Source organism: Coloeus monedula (assembly GCF_965178545.1).
Source record: "Coloeus monedula genome assembly, chromosome: 6".
NCBI lineage: Eukaryota > Metazoa > Chordata > Aves > Passeriformes > Corvidae > Coloeus > Coloeus monedula.
In genome coordinates, this window is record NC_138786.1 from 24,785,700 (window position 1) to 24,803,580 (window position 17,881).

The window sequence follows — 17,881 nt, forward strand, 5'->3', positions numbered from 1 at the left end:
ATGCCAGAGCCAGTAAAGAAAACAGGTAAGGATCATAACTGACAGACAAAACTAAGAACAGCTTGGCAGGAAAAATGTAAGTAGATTATGTATTCTAGAGAAATGAGGTGCCTCAAAGGAAAAAATAAATAGACAGGAAAAAGAAATCTTATTTTATTAAGTTGTAAATGTAAGAGATATTGAGTGACCTTGCAGAGAAATCACTAACTGGTTTGATAAACCTCAGCCACAGAATTTTCTCAAGAGACTTTGAATGAGGAAAAAGTAGAGGTGAAACACATTGAATTCTCAGATTCTTTTAATTTCTCATTTCCTTTCCTAGTCACATTTAGGACTCTGGGGGGAAAAAAAAAAAAGGCTTGTAGTCTCTCTCTCGGAGAGTTAAATAGTATAAACCTCTCCTGCCTTTATTTTGGGTTTGGAGTTTTTTTTTCCCCTGACAATTTGTATTATTGGCAAAATTTGATGGTATTTATTGTTAATGAAATCTCTGTGAAAATGAAAGCAAACAGTACCTGGTTTGGAGTTTATTCTTTCTAGTTCTTTCAATCACTGGCAATAGAACTCTAGGAAAAAAAGACAACATTGGACTGTGAAGAATATATGCAGTTTCTTTTCCCTCACCCTCCTTCATCCTTTCCCTTTGAACCAGAAGATAACTAGCCCTTTCCAGAAAGCCAAGGTCACAGAGGCACAGAGAAAAATGCCAGGAAAGTATTTCAGATTTATGAATGTTTTCATTTAAAATCTTCAAATAAGGAATCATTCAGAGGCTGCCCACATAGAGGAGGCCTAGGATGGGGTGCAAGGTGCGATGGATCTGGTGTTTTGAGGAGGAAGAGAGCCTGGGAAGAAAAGGTAGAGACGGTTTAGCTTCAGGACACCTACAGAGGAAGATGACTTAGGAGCACTTTGTGTCCACAAGTAAGTTTGGGGAAAAAAATTGACAAAATCTGAACTTGTGATTGTTTGTCAAGTGTGAACATATTCAATACTCAGGCCTGGAGAAACTTGTACTAAATCTGGGATTGTTCACTTTAGAACTCTAACTTCAGTGATACCAATGCATACCCAGAATTACCACTACCTGAATGTACAGTACAAGGTGCACATGTTTTTAATAATGTGTCGTTTCCAGAGTTAGCCAGTAACAGCTGTGGAGGCTTAATAATGGCCTTCGTGCTTTGCAAAGGCCTGAGCGGGCATCAGTCTCCTCTTAGTTTGGCCAAAGAGACAATCTCCTTTGGTCACCATAACAAAAGATGAACTTGTTAAGAAGAACATTCATTTTACCAAAATATTTGGAATCAGCCACTGCCAGAGGCAGACCCATTACACACTCAGAGGCTCTCCCATTACAAACTGCAAAGCACTAAAGCATGGTTAACTCCAACAATATTCTTTATGTTCCCTCTATATGATAACCCCAAAGCAACAGTGGTGTCACCAATCCTTCCATTTTATTACAAATACAACAACATTTCATATTCATAAGGCTGCAATTTCTGCTGAAAGTAGATTTGTATATAAAAAAAGAAATATATATTAGATCTTGTACTTGTAGACAAAACCTTGAAAATATAAGCTGCAAAGGTTCAGTAATCAACCCCAAAATAAATTCATACTCATAATCTGTTTTTAAAGTCACATGATTTTTAAGTTGTATTGAAATGTCTAGTGGCTGTGAATGCAGATGAAAAGAAACACAACAGAGTAGGCAAAATTTTACAGTGTGATCCCCTCGGCATTGTGACTTCTGATTTCTAATTGTTTAACTGCCTTTAAATTAACGTTTTCATTCTCCATGGATGAGAGGTAATGTCTCTGTTTGTGAAGATGCCCACTTTTGCTGGCTAATGGTAAAGAGAAATTCTATTCCAACTTATTTCTCCAGAGAAATCTAACAGGTGTCTAACATCACTAGTCCTACACAGTTCTTATGAACAAACCAGACCAAACACTGGGATTATCACAGCAGGGGGAGGAAAAGCTCTTGTTACCCACTCTGACAGAGACAGAACCCGTCACATGCCCCATAACTTTTAGAGAAGATCTTCTCAGTCTCCCAGGACACACTAATCCCTTTGGTTTTCCATTTCATGTTGTTTATATAGTTCAAGTCATTTCAAGATGGGATAATGTTGAGCACTATCTCAGGAGGGCCAAATAACCATTGGGCAGTTCATACTTGGATAAATCACAATTCCTGCCTGTCCCATACCATATAGTTAGAGTACTGAAGAGCCCAAAGAAGTCCCTAGTCTGTATTGCTGAAATTTGTGCACCTGGCATATAGGGAAAAGAAAATTCTTCATGTCAGAGAGTGATCAGAGATATTCTGCCTATATCTGCTGTTTTAACAGGCCTTCTAACATGTTAAAACAAACAAAAAACCCCACCCAAAAAAACAACCAATCAAAAAAATACCCACCAAAAAACCCCAACAAAAATCCCACAACTACCCACAAAAAAAACTCTGAATAAACCATTAAACTTAAAATGGTATGGTGAAGTAGATTTTCCTTTTACTTTAAACTGCCCAACTAAAATACTTCAGGATAAGGCACTCCCCCTACCTATTTCAAGAATGTCAAAAGAACTGTCCTAGCATTCCAGAAAATCTATACCATCCACAAGAGCAACATAATGTATAAGACCTGTAAGAGTTTAGTTTGAAAAGCATCACTTTTTGCAGGATTCTGTTGCAGAAACTTTATGTTCTTCTCCCTTTGATTTAAACATTTCATAGTTAATCTTCATACAACAGCTCACTGTTTGGAAAATTTTGATCGTTTTTTAATGTTCTGAAAATTCAGAAACATTAAAAAAACCCCAACCATTTCCCTAACAGTATTTTATGACATTGAGAGGAAATAATTGACTTTTTAAACACCAAATTGAGTAGATAAATGGGACTTAATGGGAAATGTGTGCATTATTATAGCTGGAAAAGGAGAAGTCTATATTACACACCTTCTATGAAAATCAGTCAACTTTTACTCGCATATTTTATAGATAAAGGAGTCTAGATTTTGCAGTCCAGATTAGGAAATTTCATCAAGAATTTACAAATAACTTGTAAGTACACAGAGGCTCCCATAATAATAATAATAATAATAATAATAATAATAATAACAATAACAACAATAATAATAATAATAATAAATATTGCATAATGAAGAGTAAACTGCAGAATTTTAGTTCAACTATGAGATCATTCCTTCACATTTGCAAGCACCTAGCACAAGAAACTACTGCAACAAACTTCTATTCCCCACAGGAATGCAGAAAACACCCTAAATTCACACAGGCGTAGTTTCCTCTTTTGTAAGTTAAGATTCAAACCAAGCTGAACATTACTATCCCCATTTTACAGAAAGTATGATGGATGCATAGAGAGAGAGGTGACTGATTAGTGAAACTATTCCTCGCCTGTTGCTCATGTTGCAGGAATTTGCAATCTCAGCTGCTGAAGTAGGCAAGGAATGATAAGATTGAGTCGTTCAATAGCTTTTGGATCATGGAGTGATTAAGCGTGTAATTGCAAGAAGCCACTTAGGTCCTGACCAGGGAATGTGCAGAATCTTTATATAGTTCCTCAGAAAGGAATTTACAAGCTCCATTACTGAAGCCTGCTTATCCTCAGTTTGGCTTTTAACTCAATGGAAGAGCAAATGGTATAGAAGCAAAACTAGATGCCAAGTGTAAGCAAAGATCAATTTTCAACATTAAGTCTTAACAAATCAAAGAATTCCAATTAATATTATTATATTACTTATATATTAATTAATATTAATATTACTTTTGTAATATTAATTAAATATATATTGACCAATACATATTTTAACACCAAATACACAGAATGTGCAGTAAGATAACTCAGCTTTGTGGGAGAAACCTACAACTATTGTGTGTAATTTCACTCATTACAAATTTCTGCTGTAGTTTCTAGCATCTGCATTCAAACAGATACATTAGATTCTCCTCAAGAATCTACACCTTTAACAGATTTTATTTCAGAAAGGCAGAAATATCATTTGAAAACATCATCTAACACACATTCTCCTCTACCACCCTATCTAGTTAAAATCACTCTTGTAGAATCCCCATTTCTTCCTTCCTTTCATTTCACACACTTCACACGTACTTTGAAATTCCAGTATTTTAGGAATAGGTTTTCAGCCAGTGCTTGTGATTCTTAACAAGCCAGATTATTTAGGGAATGTTGCCAGCAAATGAAATTATTTTGGTAATTTGAACATTATTTTAATATACATCTTACCTCCACTTTTTCTGACAATAATGAAATAAGAATTGCTCTTCTATCTTCTAATCCTAATTTTTCTTCTTATAAGAGATACAACAGTACTTAGTAGTTACCTACTAACAATTTAATGCTGTACAAACACAACAGAAAAACAGTCTCTGCCTCAAAACAATCACAAAATAAAAGCCCAGTAAATAGATAGTTCAACAAGAGAGTAAAGCAAACAATTAGTAGTACAATAGACAGCAACCCTGGTAGCTTAGCCATTTCTTGGGTTTTGCATAGGAGAGTATTAAAAATATTTGAAGTATAATAGTAAGCTTGTTTGATGATAGTTGTTAAAAGGACATTGCCTCAAATCAGGTCAGACAGTAAAGGAGAAAGCATGAAGGTGCTGGTATGAAGATTTAATAAATGGCAGCAGAATGAAGGCAGAATACTAGTTTTGTTATTTTATTTAGTTGACTAGTATAGAAAATTTGTTTTGGAACTGAACTTATTTCATTCTAGTTTAATTTGGCCCAAAGCAAGTCTATCTTATTTTTCTTAATCCTCCTGAATGAAAGATTGTCAAAATGCAATCTCATCACAGACCTCCCAACAGAAGTTTTTATTACTGACCATTTAAGCTGTAACTCATGTAACATACATAGTGTTATGGCTGATGTGTACATCTTCAGGTGTTCCAAGAGTTTTAGAGGATGCAAGTTCTGGTAGCTGCAGCATTAACCACCAAAAAGTTTCTGCAAGATAACTGCAGACCACATACATCTGTTTCCTCTTCTGCCTGGGGTAAAATTTGCTGGTTTACGTTACTCAGAAATTATGTGAGTGTGTTTGCATCGTGGAAGTTAGAAGTGATTAGAAAGGCCTGGGATATGAGAAGTGAAGTGTTGAAAAATGGGTTAGTACAAAGTGGCCCTAGGCTCATTTTCTTTTATTAGCTTCATGTCCCTCTTCTCTCCCTCCATTAAATCCCCACAGCAACACTGATTCCATCCCCACAAAACAAACACACAGAGCACCTTCAACACTTTTTCTCTTCATTAACACTGGCAACTCACGTGGGTCTCTGCTCTCCCTCCAGAATTGCCATAGTATGCTAGTACTAATGTCATTTTTCTCTCCCCTTGTGCAGGCTGGGTTAGAATGTATCAGGAGTCAGAGAGTTAACATGGTGGGTGGGAGAGGACATGGGCTACTTGGTCATCAGGTGCCCCAGCCCTATGGCTCCTAACTGCACGGTCACCTGGAGTCTGGATAAACACAGGACAGTGTCTGAGATCTGTCAGTGCCTGACAGGCACGAGAGCTGTGAGACATTCCACAACATCACACAAGAGGTGTCACAGCCATTGGGTTTTCCACAGCCTCATGGTGACAGTCATATTCAAGAGTGTTTAGAGTATGGGATGGATATATAGAACTCAGAGAGGTATATCTGGGTAGAAGCCAAACGTTGAAGTGAGAGAGATTGCCATATGGGAATGTGTTTCTGATAAAAGCAGGCAAAAATGTGGTTCTCAGGAAAAAACAGAAGTTTTGAATGGGGGTGTTTAGGAGTATTCCTAATGAGGAAAAAGGTGAATTAGGTTGGTATAACTGCAAAAAAAACCCCAAAAAACTTCTAGTTAACTTGGATTTGCATGTTACTTAAAGTAGCAGCAGCCACAATGAAGGGGTGGGGAATAACTGAACTCTTTATTCTGTTAAGCAGCCCATTTTTTCCCCAAAAGGAAAAATTATGGTATTCTCTTCACATGCTTATTCAGCAATCTCTCTTCTGCAGCAAAGTAATTTCCTGTAAAATCTCCAGCCCTGCATCTTTCGTTTTCCTTTGCAAACAGAGCAGCGAAAGGTGGAAGGGAATACAGCTGGATAGAGAGAAGCCACTTTGGATACTGCCCCCCACTGACTGAATCTCAAGTACCGGAAAAAGATTCAGTTAAAACTCCAGTCTCCTTTACCTGTGAAAAAGTGGATACACAACAGCTGTTCTTGCAGACCTTTGTTCTCATGTGAGATTTTGGGCTTTTCCAGTTATGTACTTAACCAGAAATATTCACAATCATTTTAAATTGGAACTAAAGTGAGTCTTTTGGCAGGAAAGGAGGGAGAGGAGGGAATACAAGGAGTCTTACTTATTAACTTCTACTGTATGTGTTTAGATTTCCTAAAGCCAGGAATGTTATGTAGTGGTGGAGATTTCTCACTGTGTTCTCACCAACAATTTTGTTCTTGTTGAGTCATCTACAAAGCAAATGTAAGAAACCTAATCACTTTACAGGGTGTGCAGCAGATCACAGTGTTACTTCCAAGTATGCATGTCATGAAACCCTGCCACTGTAGGCTGGAACCTTTACAAATCACTTTGCTGTTAAGTAATTAATATATTTATAGATTCTTTTGTGCTTAAATAGAAGGGTGACGATAATAGCACTCAGAGACTAAAAACATGCCTCTTTACTGCTTTGTCTGTAGAATCACAGGGGAAGGAGCCAGCTAGTCAGTAGTGGAGTGGGTCCCAGAACTCACCTGTCTGCCCACTGTGCAGTAGCCTGGCCACCTTTACATGTCTCTTGAATCCTGCATGTCCAACCTGCTGTGCACAGTAACTCTCCTGCAATTATTCACGATATACTGCATCACTGTATACCCTGCTGTGTTATTTACTGAAGGCCAATACGGTATCAAAAGGTGTGCAACTGATAACAGGCAGCACGCTGTGGAACACTATGGTATATAGTCCTATATTCTACAAAGCACTACACTGTTAAAGAACTATTGCACCAGATTAGAAAAAAACCTCAATTATAAGCATGCAGGAACATTCCACTCCCAGAGGAAATTTCCCACACTTTAAACAGGAAAGGGAAGCATGCAGAAGAATAAAACAGGACATCAGTCAATACTTTTGTAGGCTCACTGGAAACTAAGATTGTGTTTTCATCAGAAATATAAAATGTGGGGGGAAAAAAAGAAACTGAAAAAATGTAATTTAGGTTTTTATATAATGAAGAAAAGCAAAATTCAATATTTAGTAAATTCTAAAAGTATTTGCAGTTCATATTTTAACTGATGCTTAAGAAGTTTTGAATCCTTTGCAAAACAATGCAAGAAGCATGAATTGTATTATGACTAAAGACCAAAGGCCATCAGATGAAATCTTTGCAAATGTAACTCCACTAAGGTCAACTAATTTATGCAGTCTGAAGACATGCTACAGGATTAGAGATTTTGTAAAATGAATAGATGGTATTAATAATAATATATCACTTACATTAACTAAAGTACCTGTTAGAACATGAATATAACCTTTTTCTTTTAAAGCATTTTCATGCCATGTTCCCTTCATTTTTATAAAGCAGAATTAAAAGTTCAAAGCTAATTATAACCATTGTCGTGTTGTTTGGAAGAGGTCTTGTGGCTGCCAGAGTAGGAGAGCCATAGACAATTTGCCACAGAGGTGAAAGATAAAATTAGATGTGATGAAATTACTAGTATTTTATAAAAATGTAGTTATACAGGGGTGAGTCAATAGAAAGATGGCAGAATGATGCACAAAAAACCATGCAGTGTATGAATCAGAATGTTAATTGCTGGTATTTTTACACATGAACATAGCTCATGGCAATAAGCAAACGATAACAGGTTTTATTAAGACAAAAACATGAGCATGGAATGAAAAACTTGATTCAAAATAAAGATTAAGAAATATAAATAAATAAATAAATCAGGTTAAAGAAATTAGTAAAATAAGTTACTTTACTAAAATCTAATCTTGAGAGAGATTAGGATACTCGTGGATCAAAATCATGATATAGTGCTTGTTTACCATTTCCTATCTGCTGTGCTGCTTTGATTATGTATGAACTAAAACATCATCTGGTTTATGCTTGTTCAGCCTGTATGTTAATAATTTCATCAATTCTCATTATAAACATCCTAAGTGTTTCTTGACACATTGAGGAAATGTTTTAATCCACCTTGTAAGCAATTAGAAAACTAATTGTTGTAGAGTGTCATGTAGGCAAGTTCTTCAACTTCTAATGCTGAAGTGAATTTCTGAACACAAACAACAATTGATACCATTTTAGCTGGAATGAAATTACAAGGGTCATCATAGGAATGTGAATCCCTTCCCACTAAAGCCTTGATCTGTCAAAACAAAAGGACTAAAGATGAACTATTAATTCATTGGGGTGTATTAGGGCACAGGTTACTGCACAAACAAAATACTGTAGTATTGTTGAGGAACAGATCCTGATCCTCTGTAACAACCATATTAAGTAGCTGTTAGGACAAAATTATTAACTCTAAGTAAAAGTCCATGGCAAATTAATGTAGACAACTAGATATGTAAGAATATATATCATGCCATCTTTTCATAGACTAAAACATTCACTTCTAAAAAATCAGAGCTCAGTATGGGGGAAAAAGAAAGAGGAAGACAGAAAGTGGGGTGATTTTGCTATCCATTCCATTTTATTTCATGCCAATGTGGAGGAGATATGACATCTCGATGAGACACAGAACTTGATAAACTCAAAGACAATTCCACAACTTCTCTGTGGAAAGTGTTGTAATTTATATCTTTCATGGGCAGATGGGAGAGAAAGGAGACAGCTGCTGCAGCCACAACAGCTGACTACACCAGATATTCCACAATTGCAAAACAGATTTTAGTGAGCCCTCTCTCTTTTTTTAGTTTCTGCATTTACCAAGAAGCCGAAGACAACAGAGGTGACAGCTGGAAACACAGCTGTGTTTGAAGCAGAGACAGAAAAATCTGGCATCAAGGTGAAATGGCAGCGAGCTGGCACAGAAATTACTGAAAGTGAAAAATATGTCATCAAGACAGAAGGAAACAAGCATTCACTGACAATCAATAATGTAGGAAAAGAAGATGATGTGACATATGCTGTAATAGCTGGAAGTTCCAAGGTCAAATTTGAACTCAAGGTCAAGGAACCAGGTACAGCATTTCCTAAGCAATTCTGATTTCATCAGTAGTTCCAGTCCCACATGCAACCTTCATGAATAAGGCCCATGGAAATTAACCTATTTTAACAAAGTAAAATTTCTCTACCAGCAATTCATCTGTTTTGCCCAATTATTTGAAGCTACTAATTCATATTAAGCTGAGGAACACATTTTCTGTGGCTAAGACACCCCTTTCCAGGTGTCAGAAGTCCACAGAGAGGAGATCATACGGGAAATGTCAATGTACATCTTTGGAATTCTGTCAAGCTTTTACACTTAACTACTGAAAAGCAAAGCACATCTAATCTAACCCTCACCCTGACCTAAACTAAGAAGCCTGATCTTAGGACTGGTATTTTCTTATAATTATTTCATTGAAATACAAAATTGTAACAATTGACAAAGTATTTACAAGTTATACTGTAATGTTTCTAGAAGCTCATACATTCCCCAAAATTGTCTCAAAATCTCCTGCTACCAAAAATGCATATTTCAAGAGGGGCTTGAATATGAAGAGTAACCTTTGTATTATTTGTGTATCACCCATTATTACTACCTTTGTATGCATTAAAAGATCAGTTACATGGAAAGTTCAAAAACTTTCCCAGGTATTTCCTGGGAATAAATATAAAGACTCAAATTCCCTGGAATTTTCTCATGAAAAAATATCTGAAGATGCTTAGGGTAGATGAAACCACTCATTTTTTGAAACATTTTGACCTTTCAGATCCCTTTTTCCCCTCCAAAATTGTATCAATTTACCACTTCTGGTATTTTACTTTTTGCTTTTTAATTTGGTGACAAGCCTCAAACTCAGGTTGTTTATATCACTTCCTTTTCTGTGCTATCACTGTTTGTTCTAGCAAAATGATGAGACTTTGTGAGACCTTCTTGTCAGCTGGAAAGATACTGGTGAATGTTTAACAGGATCTAAGATGGCCTGCTCCATATGCAAAGACAAAGCATGACGGGTTATGAGTAAGGGGAAATCCTAGTATGGATTAGGACAATTTGATAGTTGTCAGAGCATATAGGAATATGGTCCTCCTGACTATCTCATCCTGAAAGCAAACTGGTCCCTATTGTACTCGTTGTATCTTCCTCATTGTCTTCCAGGTTAGCTCCATGTAGAGCCTGCTACAGGCAGATAACTTGCAAATAAAGCTATGGAGCATAGTGGAGTAGAGTATGTAATGCTATATAGAGTAACTGGTTTGCCCATTATTATTTGGAAGTGGCTCCACTATCTACGGGGGAAAAAACATCTTGTTGCAACTGATCTATTTCAAGAAATTCTACCTCCCTCCATCTGCTCCAGTTGCTCACTCCTACTCCATTTTCAGACAACTCTGTCTTCTCCATTGTGCCAAATGCATTTGCCTGAATTTGTCTCTGAGGTCATGGTTTAACTGAGAGGATACAAACTTTCATAAGCCAGGGAAGAAATTACAGATGGATTTTTAAAATACTTTATCCATATTGTTTACTAGCAGTGTCTAGAGCTTTTTCCAAGCTACACACAGCAATAGCCTTTGTAACATTACATTCCAACAAAACAAAATCTCATGAATAAGCAAACTGTTTACAAAGATAAAAATTACATCGTTCTTCATTACCTTTTCCATTTAGACCACTGATGTTTGCAACAAATAATAGCATTATTCATCACCTGACAAGTTTCTACACATCGACTGTAGAATTTAAAAATGAGGCATCAGTTCTTTCTGAGCTCAGTGAAAGAAAAAGCCTCATCATCCAACTTCAGTAGGCCCCTTCTGCTTCCAGATCATCCTCTAAGCTCTAGGAAACAACAGCCTATTTATCTGCTTTTCTTTACGTATATTAAAGGCTGTTCTTTTGCAAAATTTCTCCAGAAAGACAGAGGAAATATGACTGTCTCTAATCTTGGCTTACATTCCTTTCCAGAAAAGAGTGAGACAGTCACTCCTGCAGGAGCTGTTCCAGCCCCAGCTGCCTCAGAGTCACCTGCGCCAGCAGCAGAAAGCAGCCAAAACAGAGAAGGTAATAGAAAATTAACATTGTCATCAAGTCTGGTTTATTACCAGAAGGGAAGAACATACACAGGGGCTCCTTAGAGTCAGTGAGATAGAGACAGTAGATGAAAGCAGACCATAAAGAATAAGGAATCTCAGAAGCAGAAGAAATCTACTGAGATATTTTTTAATTAATTAACTAATTCACTATATAGTTTGATGCAAAAAGTTCTAAATAGTAATGATGATGTTTATTTCAGCTTCATCTGCTGAGACACAACCAGAAGAACATCAGGACCCCATTGGGCTCTTTGTGGCACGACCCCAGGATGGAGAAGTTACTGTTGGTGAGTGCAAAACGCCAGCCAAGTGAAGTCTGTAAACTGTACCTGTTGCTTGGCTATTAGCTCTCCAAGCACAGGGTGACACCAGCAGTATAACAGATAACTTACACATTATTCATAATCTTATTTTAACTTACTTCTTTTACAAGGTGGAAACATCACATTCACTGCCAAAGTGGCAGGTGAGAGCCTGCTGAAGAAGCCATCAGTGAAATGGTTCAAAGGAAAATGGATGGACCTGGGAAGCAAAGTGGGGAAACATCTCCAACTACATGAGAATTATGATCGAAATTCCAAGGTAGAATTGGCAGAATAGGGTTCTCAGTCTTCTAGGTACTAATCTTTAATCTGGGGAAAATATAAACTAAAATAGGAATGTTTTGATGTTAAGGTACCCAAAGCAACACACAAGGTTACACTTATGCACAGAAATCTGTATTTCGACCACACGGACAAGAGACAAGCGCTGCATATGGACTCTTGCATACTTTATCTATGGTGAAATGAGAAAACATCTGGAGGACTGGGGGAGTAGTTTTGCACTGTCTACTGCAGGATTCCCTTCATCTTCCTCTCAAGAAACAGATACTTGGTATATTTAAGTGAAAACAATAAATCAGACAGCTATTTAAGCGTGGTCTATCTTGCTCTTAATAGGCCGATCATTCTGCTATTAATGTTGGAATTTATTGCTCTCTTGGGTTGTCTAGACTGCTTTAAGTAGCTGAGCAAGACCCACTTTTTACCACAAATTTGTCCAAAGCTACACAAGCAGGAATGCAAGAGTCTGTACCATGACTTTGCATCCTCTGTGGTATATGAAGCACTACTACCCTCTCCTGGATGGAACTGGATAGACTTGCTCACATTTGCCACTCCTTTCGCTGAATTCTGGCATGTACTGCGTACGTTCTGGGGAGAGGCTAAAACTGCTTAATGAAAGCTTTATTCCTGTTTCCAATGCACATGCAATTAGTGTATGTACATTAGTGTATGTACCAGCATAGTTAGCTAATATAACACTGTATTCTCAGGATACTGTATTCTCTTCAGCTGTTGCTACTGAATTGGGGATTACAGGTAATTCTTTGTTACACTAATGAGTTGGACACTCAGGAGGTTCTTAGTTCTAAAAGGACACAAAGACATAGTTCATCCCCTGTCTATTTCTCTCCATGTATTCTCTCTCTCTGTGTTCACCATTTCATTTTCTAACTTAATTGTTGTATCATTCCTGTCTGTTCTAGGTGTACACCTTTGAAATGGAAATCACAGAAGCAAACATGACTTTTGCAGGAGGGTACAGATGTGAGGTGTCTACCAAGGACAAATTCGATAGCTCTAATTTCAACCTGACAGTCAATGGTAAGATGAATTCCTGACATGTTTTTTTTTTTATCTTCCAGCCCCCTATATTTCCTTTCCTGCCTACCAGCAATTCTTTCTGGTACATAATGGTTACTAGACAAACACAGACCTGAAGTATAGACCTGAAGATCTAAAGGTACACCTAGAGAGGCCCACAGAGAATGGGATACAGATCATCAGAAGTACCACTTGGTCGTTACTCCAGTCAGAACTGCAATGCTCTTAAAGAAAGCACACAGAAAGATGCAAAACTGCCCACCTTTTCTCTGGCTTTATTCTGGTTTCAGATTCATTATTTCATGATGTTTAATTCCACTAGAATAGAAGATAAGTTCATTCTTATTTTGGTGAAAGTTTAGGACTAAAAATTGATGTTTTAAAAGAAAGACAGAAGAATTGCCAATTCCTTTTTCCTTCCTTCCCAATAAATTCCAGTCATACAGAAGCACCTTGTCAGATCAGATGACTCATTTTACCTAATGCATGGTGCCACCCTCACAAGTGCAATACTGAAAAGTTTATAAAAATTGAAAAGGAGGTACATTTTAACATGAATTTGCCCAGAGTGTGGAAGAGTTTAAGTAAAACAGTATCAGGATGGACCACCTGACAGAGCTGAACGTTTGGACCATTGCCTGTTTCAGCAATTCTGTAGGAGGGGCTGCAACGTTAACTTGTGTCTAGCTACCAGTGAACCTAATGTAAAGACAAAAGCTCATTAAGTTACTTGATCAGCAGTGTTAATTTTTGAAGTTTCACTAGCTAGGACTCATAAGAGTTAGGAGCAGTAACTGAGAACAGTTTTTCTCCCCGAAGCAGCAGCACACCAGTTTATACCAATAGTATAACAAAATTCTCTCTATACAGCATCCTTGATTAAGCTTCTGTACCTCTCTACATAGTTCCAGGAATTTACCTTTGCTTTCAGAGGACAGATTATAATTTATTTTTAATAATAGCATTGAGTTGATGTCCAGTCGTATACTCGTTAGGTTTAAATACTCTGTGAAGACACTATTGAAATTAAAATTTTGCAGCAGAAGAATTGACAAGCAAGAGGTAAGATCAGGCTTTGGGTTATTATGAAATATGAGACAGAAATGAGTTATACACAAAACACTGGATGTTGAAAGCTAATTAGTGAAGGCTACATGTTTAAACATGAAGCTTTAATCTTTCAATATGCAATTAATCACAACCTACAATATAAGAATTTATTTTTAAAAATGCCTGCAAAGAAAAACTTTACAAATAGCACTGCATTCTTGCATTATGTTGACTTGTTCTGCCATTTTTCTTTATTACTTTTTGTCACATCAGAAGCACCTGTAAGTGGAGACTTGGATATTCGAGCTGCCTTCCGCCGCACGTGAGTATGCACAGCAGAAACCTATGTAGATCAGATTATACATCCATGTGGAATTCATTACTTTCCCAGATGAAACGAGCTAAAAGCAAAGCTGTTGTACAAACAAACACAAAGATACAGATTTCTACTAAGAAAATATTTCTACTATTAAAATTCTCTACAACTCCCGGAAACCACCTAAGAGAGTTTAGACTTTGTACTAGCATAATAACCATGCTTGTCTTCAATTAGGCAATCAGTAATGTGTATAATTGTAACAAGAACTTCAGCACCTTTTTTTCAGACCTGTAAAGAGCACTTCCATATATAGACCAGTAGAGATTGAAAAGATACTGTGTGATGTTGGTCTGGATTTTATCTGGCTTGAGGAACTACATGTACCTCAGTACAAACATTTGCTGAACAAGGGGAGTGGAGTTTGGTGTGAGCCCTATAAGCAGCATATCACTGATAACATTCCTGCAAGCATTTTGGTTGTATCTGTTCTCATGTTCTATACCTATATTAACTGAATGAAGACAATGACATCGTGAGTGTCTGTGTGAAAACTCAGGTATACATAGTCTTAGACATTAAAGACTGCTGCTGAAGAGGCCATCCTGCCCCCATCTTTAATATTTGCTGAACTGATGTATCTCTTAATGGAATAATGTTCCCTTCTATTAGTAAGATTCACAAAACTAGTTGGGTTTTTTTTTACATTTTAATTAGACATTATTAATATGTGCTTTCCTTTTCCTTTATGTAATAGTAAATAAGTTTCTATTTTAGTTTTTATTTTTGCAAAGTTACTAGACTAAGAATATTTGGACACCTATTTCTCCATAGGGAACAAATCATCCGTGGCAACTCTTTGAGTATTTCTCTATAAGTCCTATTTTTATAAGAGAATATTTTTAACATTTATCACAAAGAATTAAATAAGGCTTGCAGAATTTGTCTACAGTTAAGTCCATCTGTAGGTAGCTGACCAGCCTCACTGTGATGCCTGTAAAATAGTGGACACTCAGTGCATAACTGCATTGTGTTATTTCACTGCAGTGAAAGGAGGCTTCCAGAGCTTGTGAGGACAATTTTAAAAAATTAGAATCAGTTCAAAGGGAGTGCACTGTGAGCAGCTTCAGGCTGTTCAGATTGTCACTTTCTCCTGCAAGAATGAAGCCAGATTTTGAACTGAATTGTTTAAATCTGAAGCTTTGTCTTTGATACCCTCACTCAGGAGCCTAGCAGGAGGGGGGAGACGGATGACTTCAGCCTTTCTCAGGTAGTCACTGCCTGTGCCAGCAGACAAATTTAAGTCTTGCAATGAACTGTCTCTCTCTGCTCAGGAAAAAAAAAAAAAACAGAATTAAGCTGCATCTTAAATTCCAAATAAATCACTGTTTATAACATGTAGTATTTATATGAGATTATTACATACGAATAAGAAGTAATGTAAGACAAATAAAGATAAATAAAAAATATAAAACATAAGAATATAAAAGGGTAGATAAAAAAAGATAAAGAAAAGAGTAGTTTTGTAGTTCAGTGAGAGGCAGATTCATGTACAGAAAATGCATGTGTTTGGCAAGTGACATCTTCTCACCATTGTTAGAAGAAAAAAAGTAGCTTTAAATCATGTGCATGTCTGCCCTTTCTGTTTTACATGTTTTCCTCTCTACTGAGCACATTCTGACTAAAATGGCTGCTACTCACAGAAATGTACCAACAGAAATGAAAATTTGTTGTTTCCTGGCACACTCCCAATCATATTATCATTAAATTTTTCACTCTATGCCTTTTGGTCCTAATATTTGCTACTATAGTAAAAACAGGAGTTCTAAGGTTAGACTTAACTATATGCATGTTAAAGCAATTATTAGGGTCTTATTCTTCAAAAAGCTAAACCTTGATTTCTGGTCTTTCCTGAAAATTTGGTTTAACTGCCACTTGTGAAGCAATAAGGTGAATAGTTATTCTCCCGGATGTAGACCTGATTTACTGAATATTTGATCACAGGAAATCCTTTCCAAATTTGGGACTATACAAGTTATTTTTATGCACATTTTATGCCTGAAAACATGTAAAATCTTGTGAAAGTAGGGCCAAAACCACACTCTGATTTACATTCTGTAGACAGACTTATTTTTTCTGAATCAACTGGCACTGTGCATTGATGGAGGCAGCATTATGGTCTACAACTACCACCAGTAACACTGAAAAGAAAAAGTTCTGCTTACAAAGCAATAATTAAATGTAAGCTGCTGCTTCTGGAAGAATATGAATGCTGTGAGGTGGAATCACCAGATTCTTATACTTAAGACAACAGGGGTGTTAAGGAGCAGCTGACCATTGATGATGATAGACTGGCTGAGATGAAGAAAATATATTTGGGCTTTTAAAACCCTGTCTGAATGCAAAGAAGACCGTTTTTAGGAATTAAATCTAAAGAAGTTATTGTAGTGACTTAATGCTGTTTTCAGAGTTGGTCAGTACTTCAAATGTTCAGAAGCACAGCTAAAACACATTGGATTCAGAACCCCAAAAATAACTTTGTGCATTCCATCTGAGTTCACCATATGTAACAGTTAGAACTACACATGAAAAACCTCCTGCCTGATGCTTCTTGTTCTCACAGACCAACTCATCACAACACTGCTTGTGGTGATTCTTGTTGAACAAGTGCATATTGAACCTCATCTCAGGCTGAAAGCCACATCACAGAATTCCTCCTTCAACTCTCCCAAGCACCAATGATGTGACACTTTTTTTTCAGTGTAATGAATTCTGGTGTCACAAAGAGCCGTAAGAAACAATTACAGCTGGGACAATACTAAGGGTAAAAAAAGTGATTTTAGATTGTAAGGCATTCCACAAAAGTCTTGGTTAAATACTGCCCCAACTGTAAACAATATCCACATTTCCAAAAAATAGAGGAAAGAAGGAAGCTTCTGCAACACCTTTATGATAATAAATACATTCCAAATAAATATGATGACCCAATTAATACCCTGTACAACTTCATGCACAAGCAGTACAGAACAAGTACAAGTTCATTACATATGTTTTTTAAACCTATATGCAAATTAATATGAACACAGAGGCTACTTAAATCACCTTCCACATCAATGCACATTTTAATTCATTATAAACCCATCTACCACTCCCCTACAAAAATATGTCATCTATATAATGTTATAGTCTCACAAGCTATTCCCATTTCCTTCTGAAACTAATTATGGCTTTCTGTTACTATACAGTACTGAGGGACATGATGACGGGGCAGAGTTTAATTTTACCTCCCTACTGAAAAAAAGGTGAGTAAAAATCCACAGACTTGGAGAAATGGGGCTTCTGTTGAACAACTCTGAAACACTACAACTGGAATATGTGAAAGTTTCATAAATTCAGAATCCTTGTTGTTTTCCTAAAGCAGCTCTAAATGGAAAAAGGATGACAGGTAATTATGGCTACTTCCTGAAACACACAGCATTTGCTGCACTTCTGCTAGGTTTATACAGGAGGAAAAAAAATGAAAAAAAATTATTTCCCAAGATAGAAAAGGCCTGAAGTCAGGT

General features: G+C 36.8%; 1 protein-coding gene across 1 annotated transcript in view; it reads left to right on the top strand.

Moving 5' to 3' along the window:
* Positions 1-17,881, top strand: part of MYBPC3 (myosin binding protein C3) — a gene marked incomplete at both ends in the record, with an annotated part of 59,285 nt that continues 41,404 nt past the window's right edge. The window contains 8 exons of the mRNA XM_082283452.1: positions 1-25; positions 8,975-9,241; positions 11,176-11,271; positions 11,504-11,590; positions 11,737-11,885; positions 12,835-12,952; positions 14,276-14,324; positions 15,544-15,588. Coding sequence (XP_082139578.1) covers positions 1-25; positions 8,975-9,241; positions 11,176-11,271; positions 11,504-11,590; positions 11,737-11,885; positions 12,835-12,952; positions 14,276-14,324; positions 15,544-15,588 — 836 coding nt within the window. The remainder of the gene's footprint in view (positions 26-8,974; positions 9,242-11,175; positions 11,272-11,503; positions 11,591-11,736; positions 11,886-12,834; positions 12,953-14,275; positions 14,325-15,543; positions 15,589-17,881) is intronic.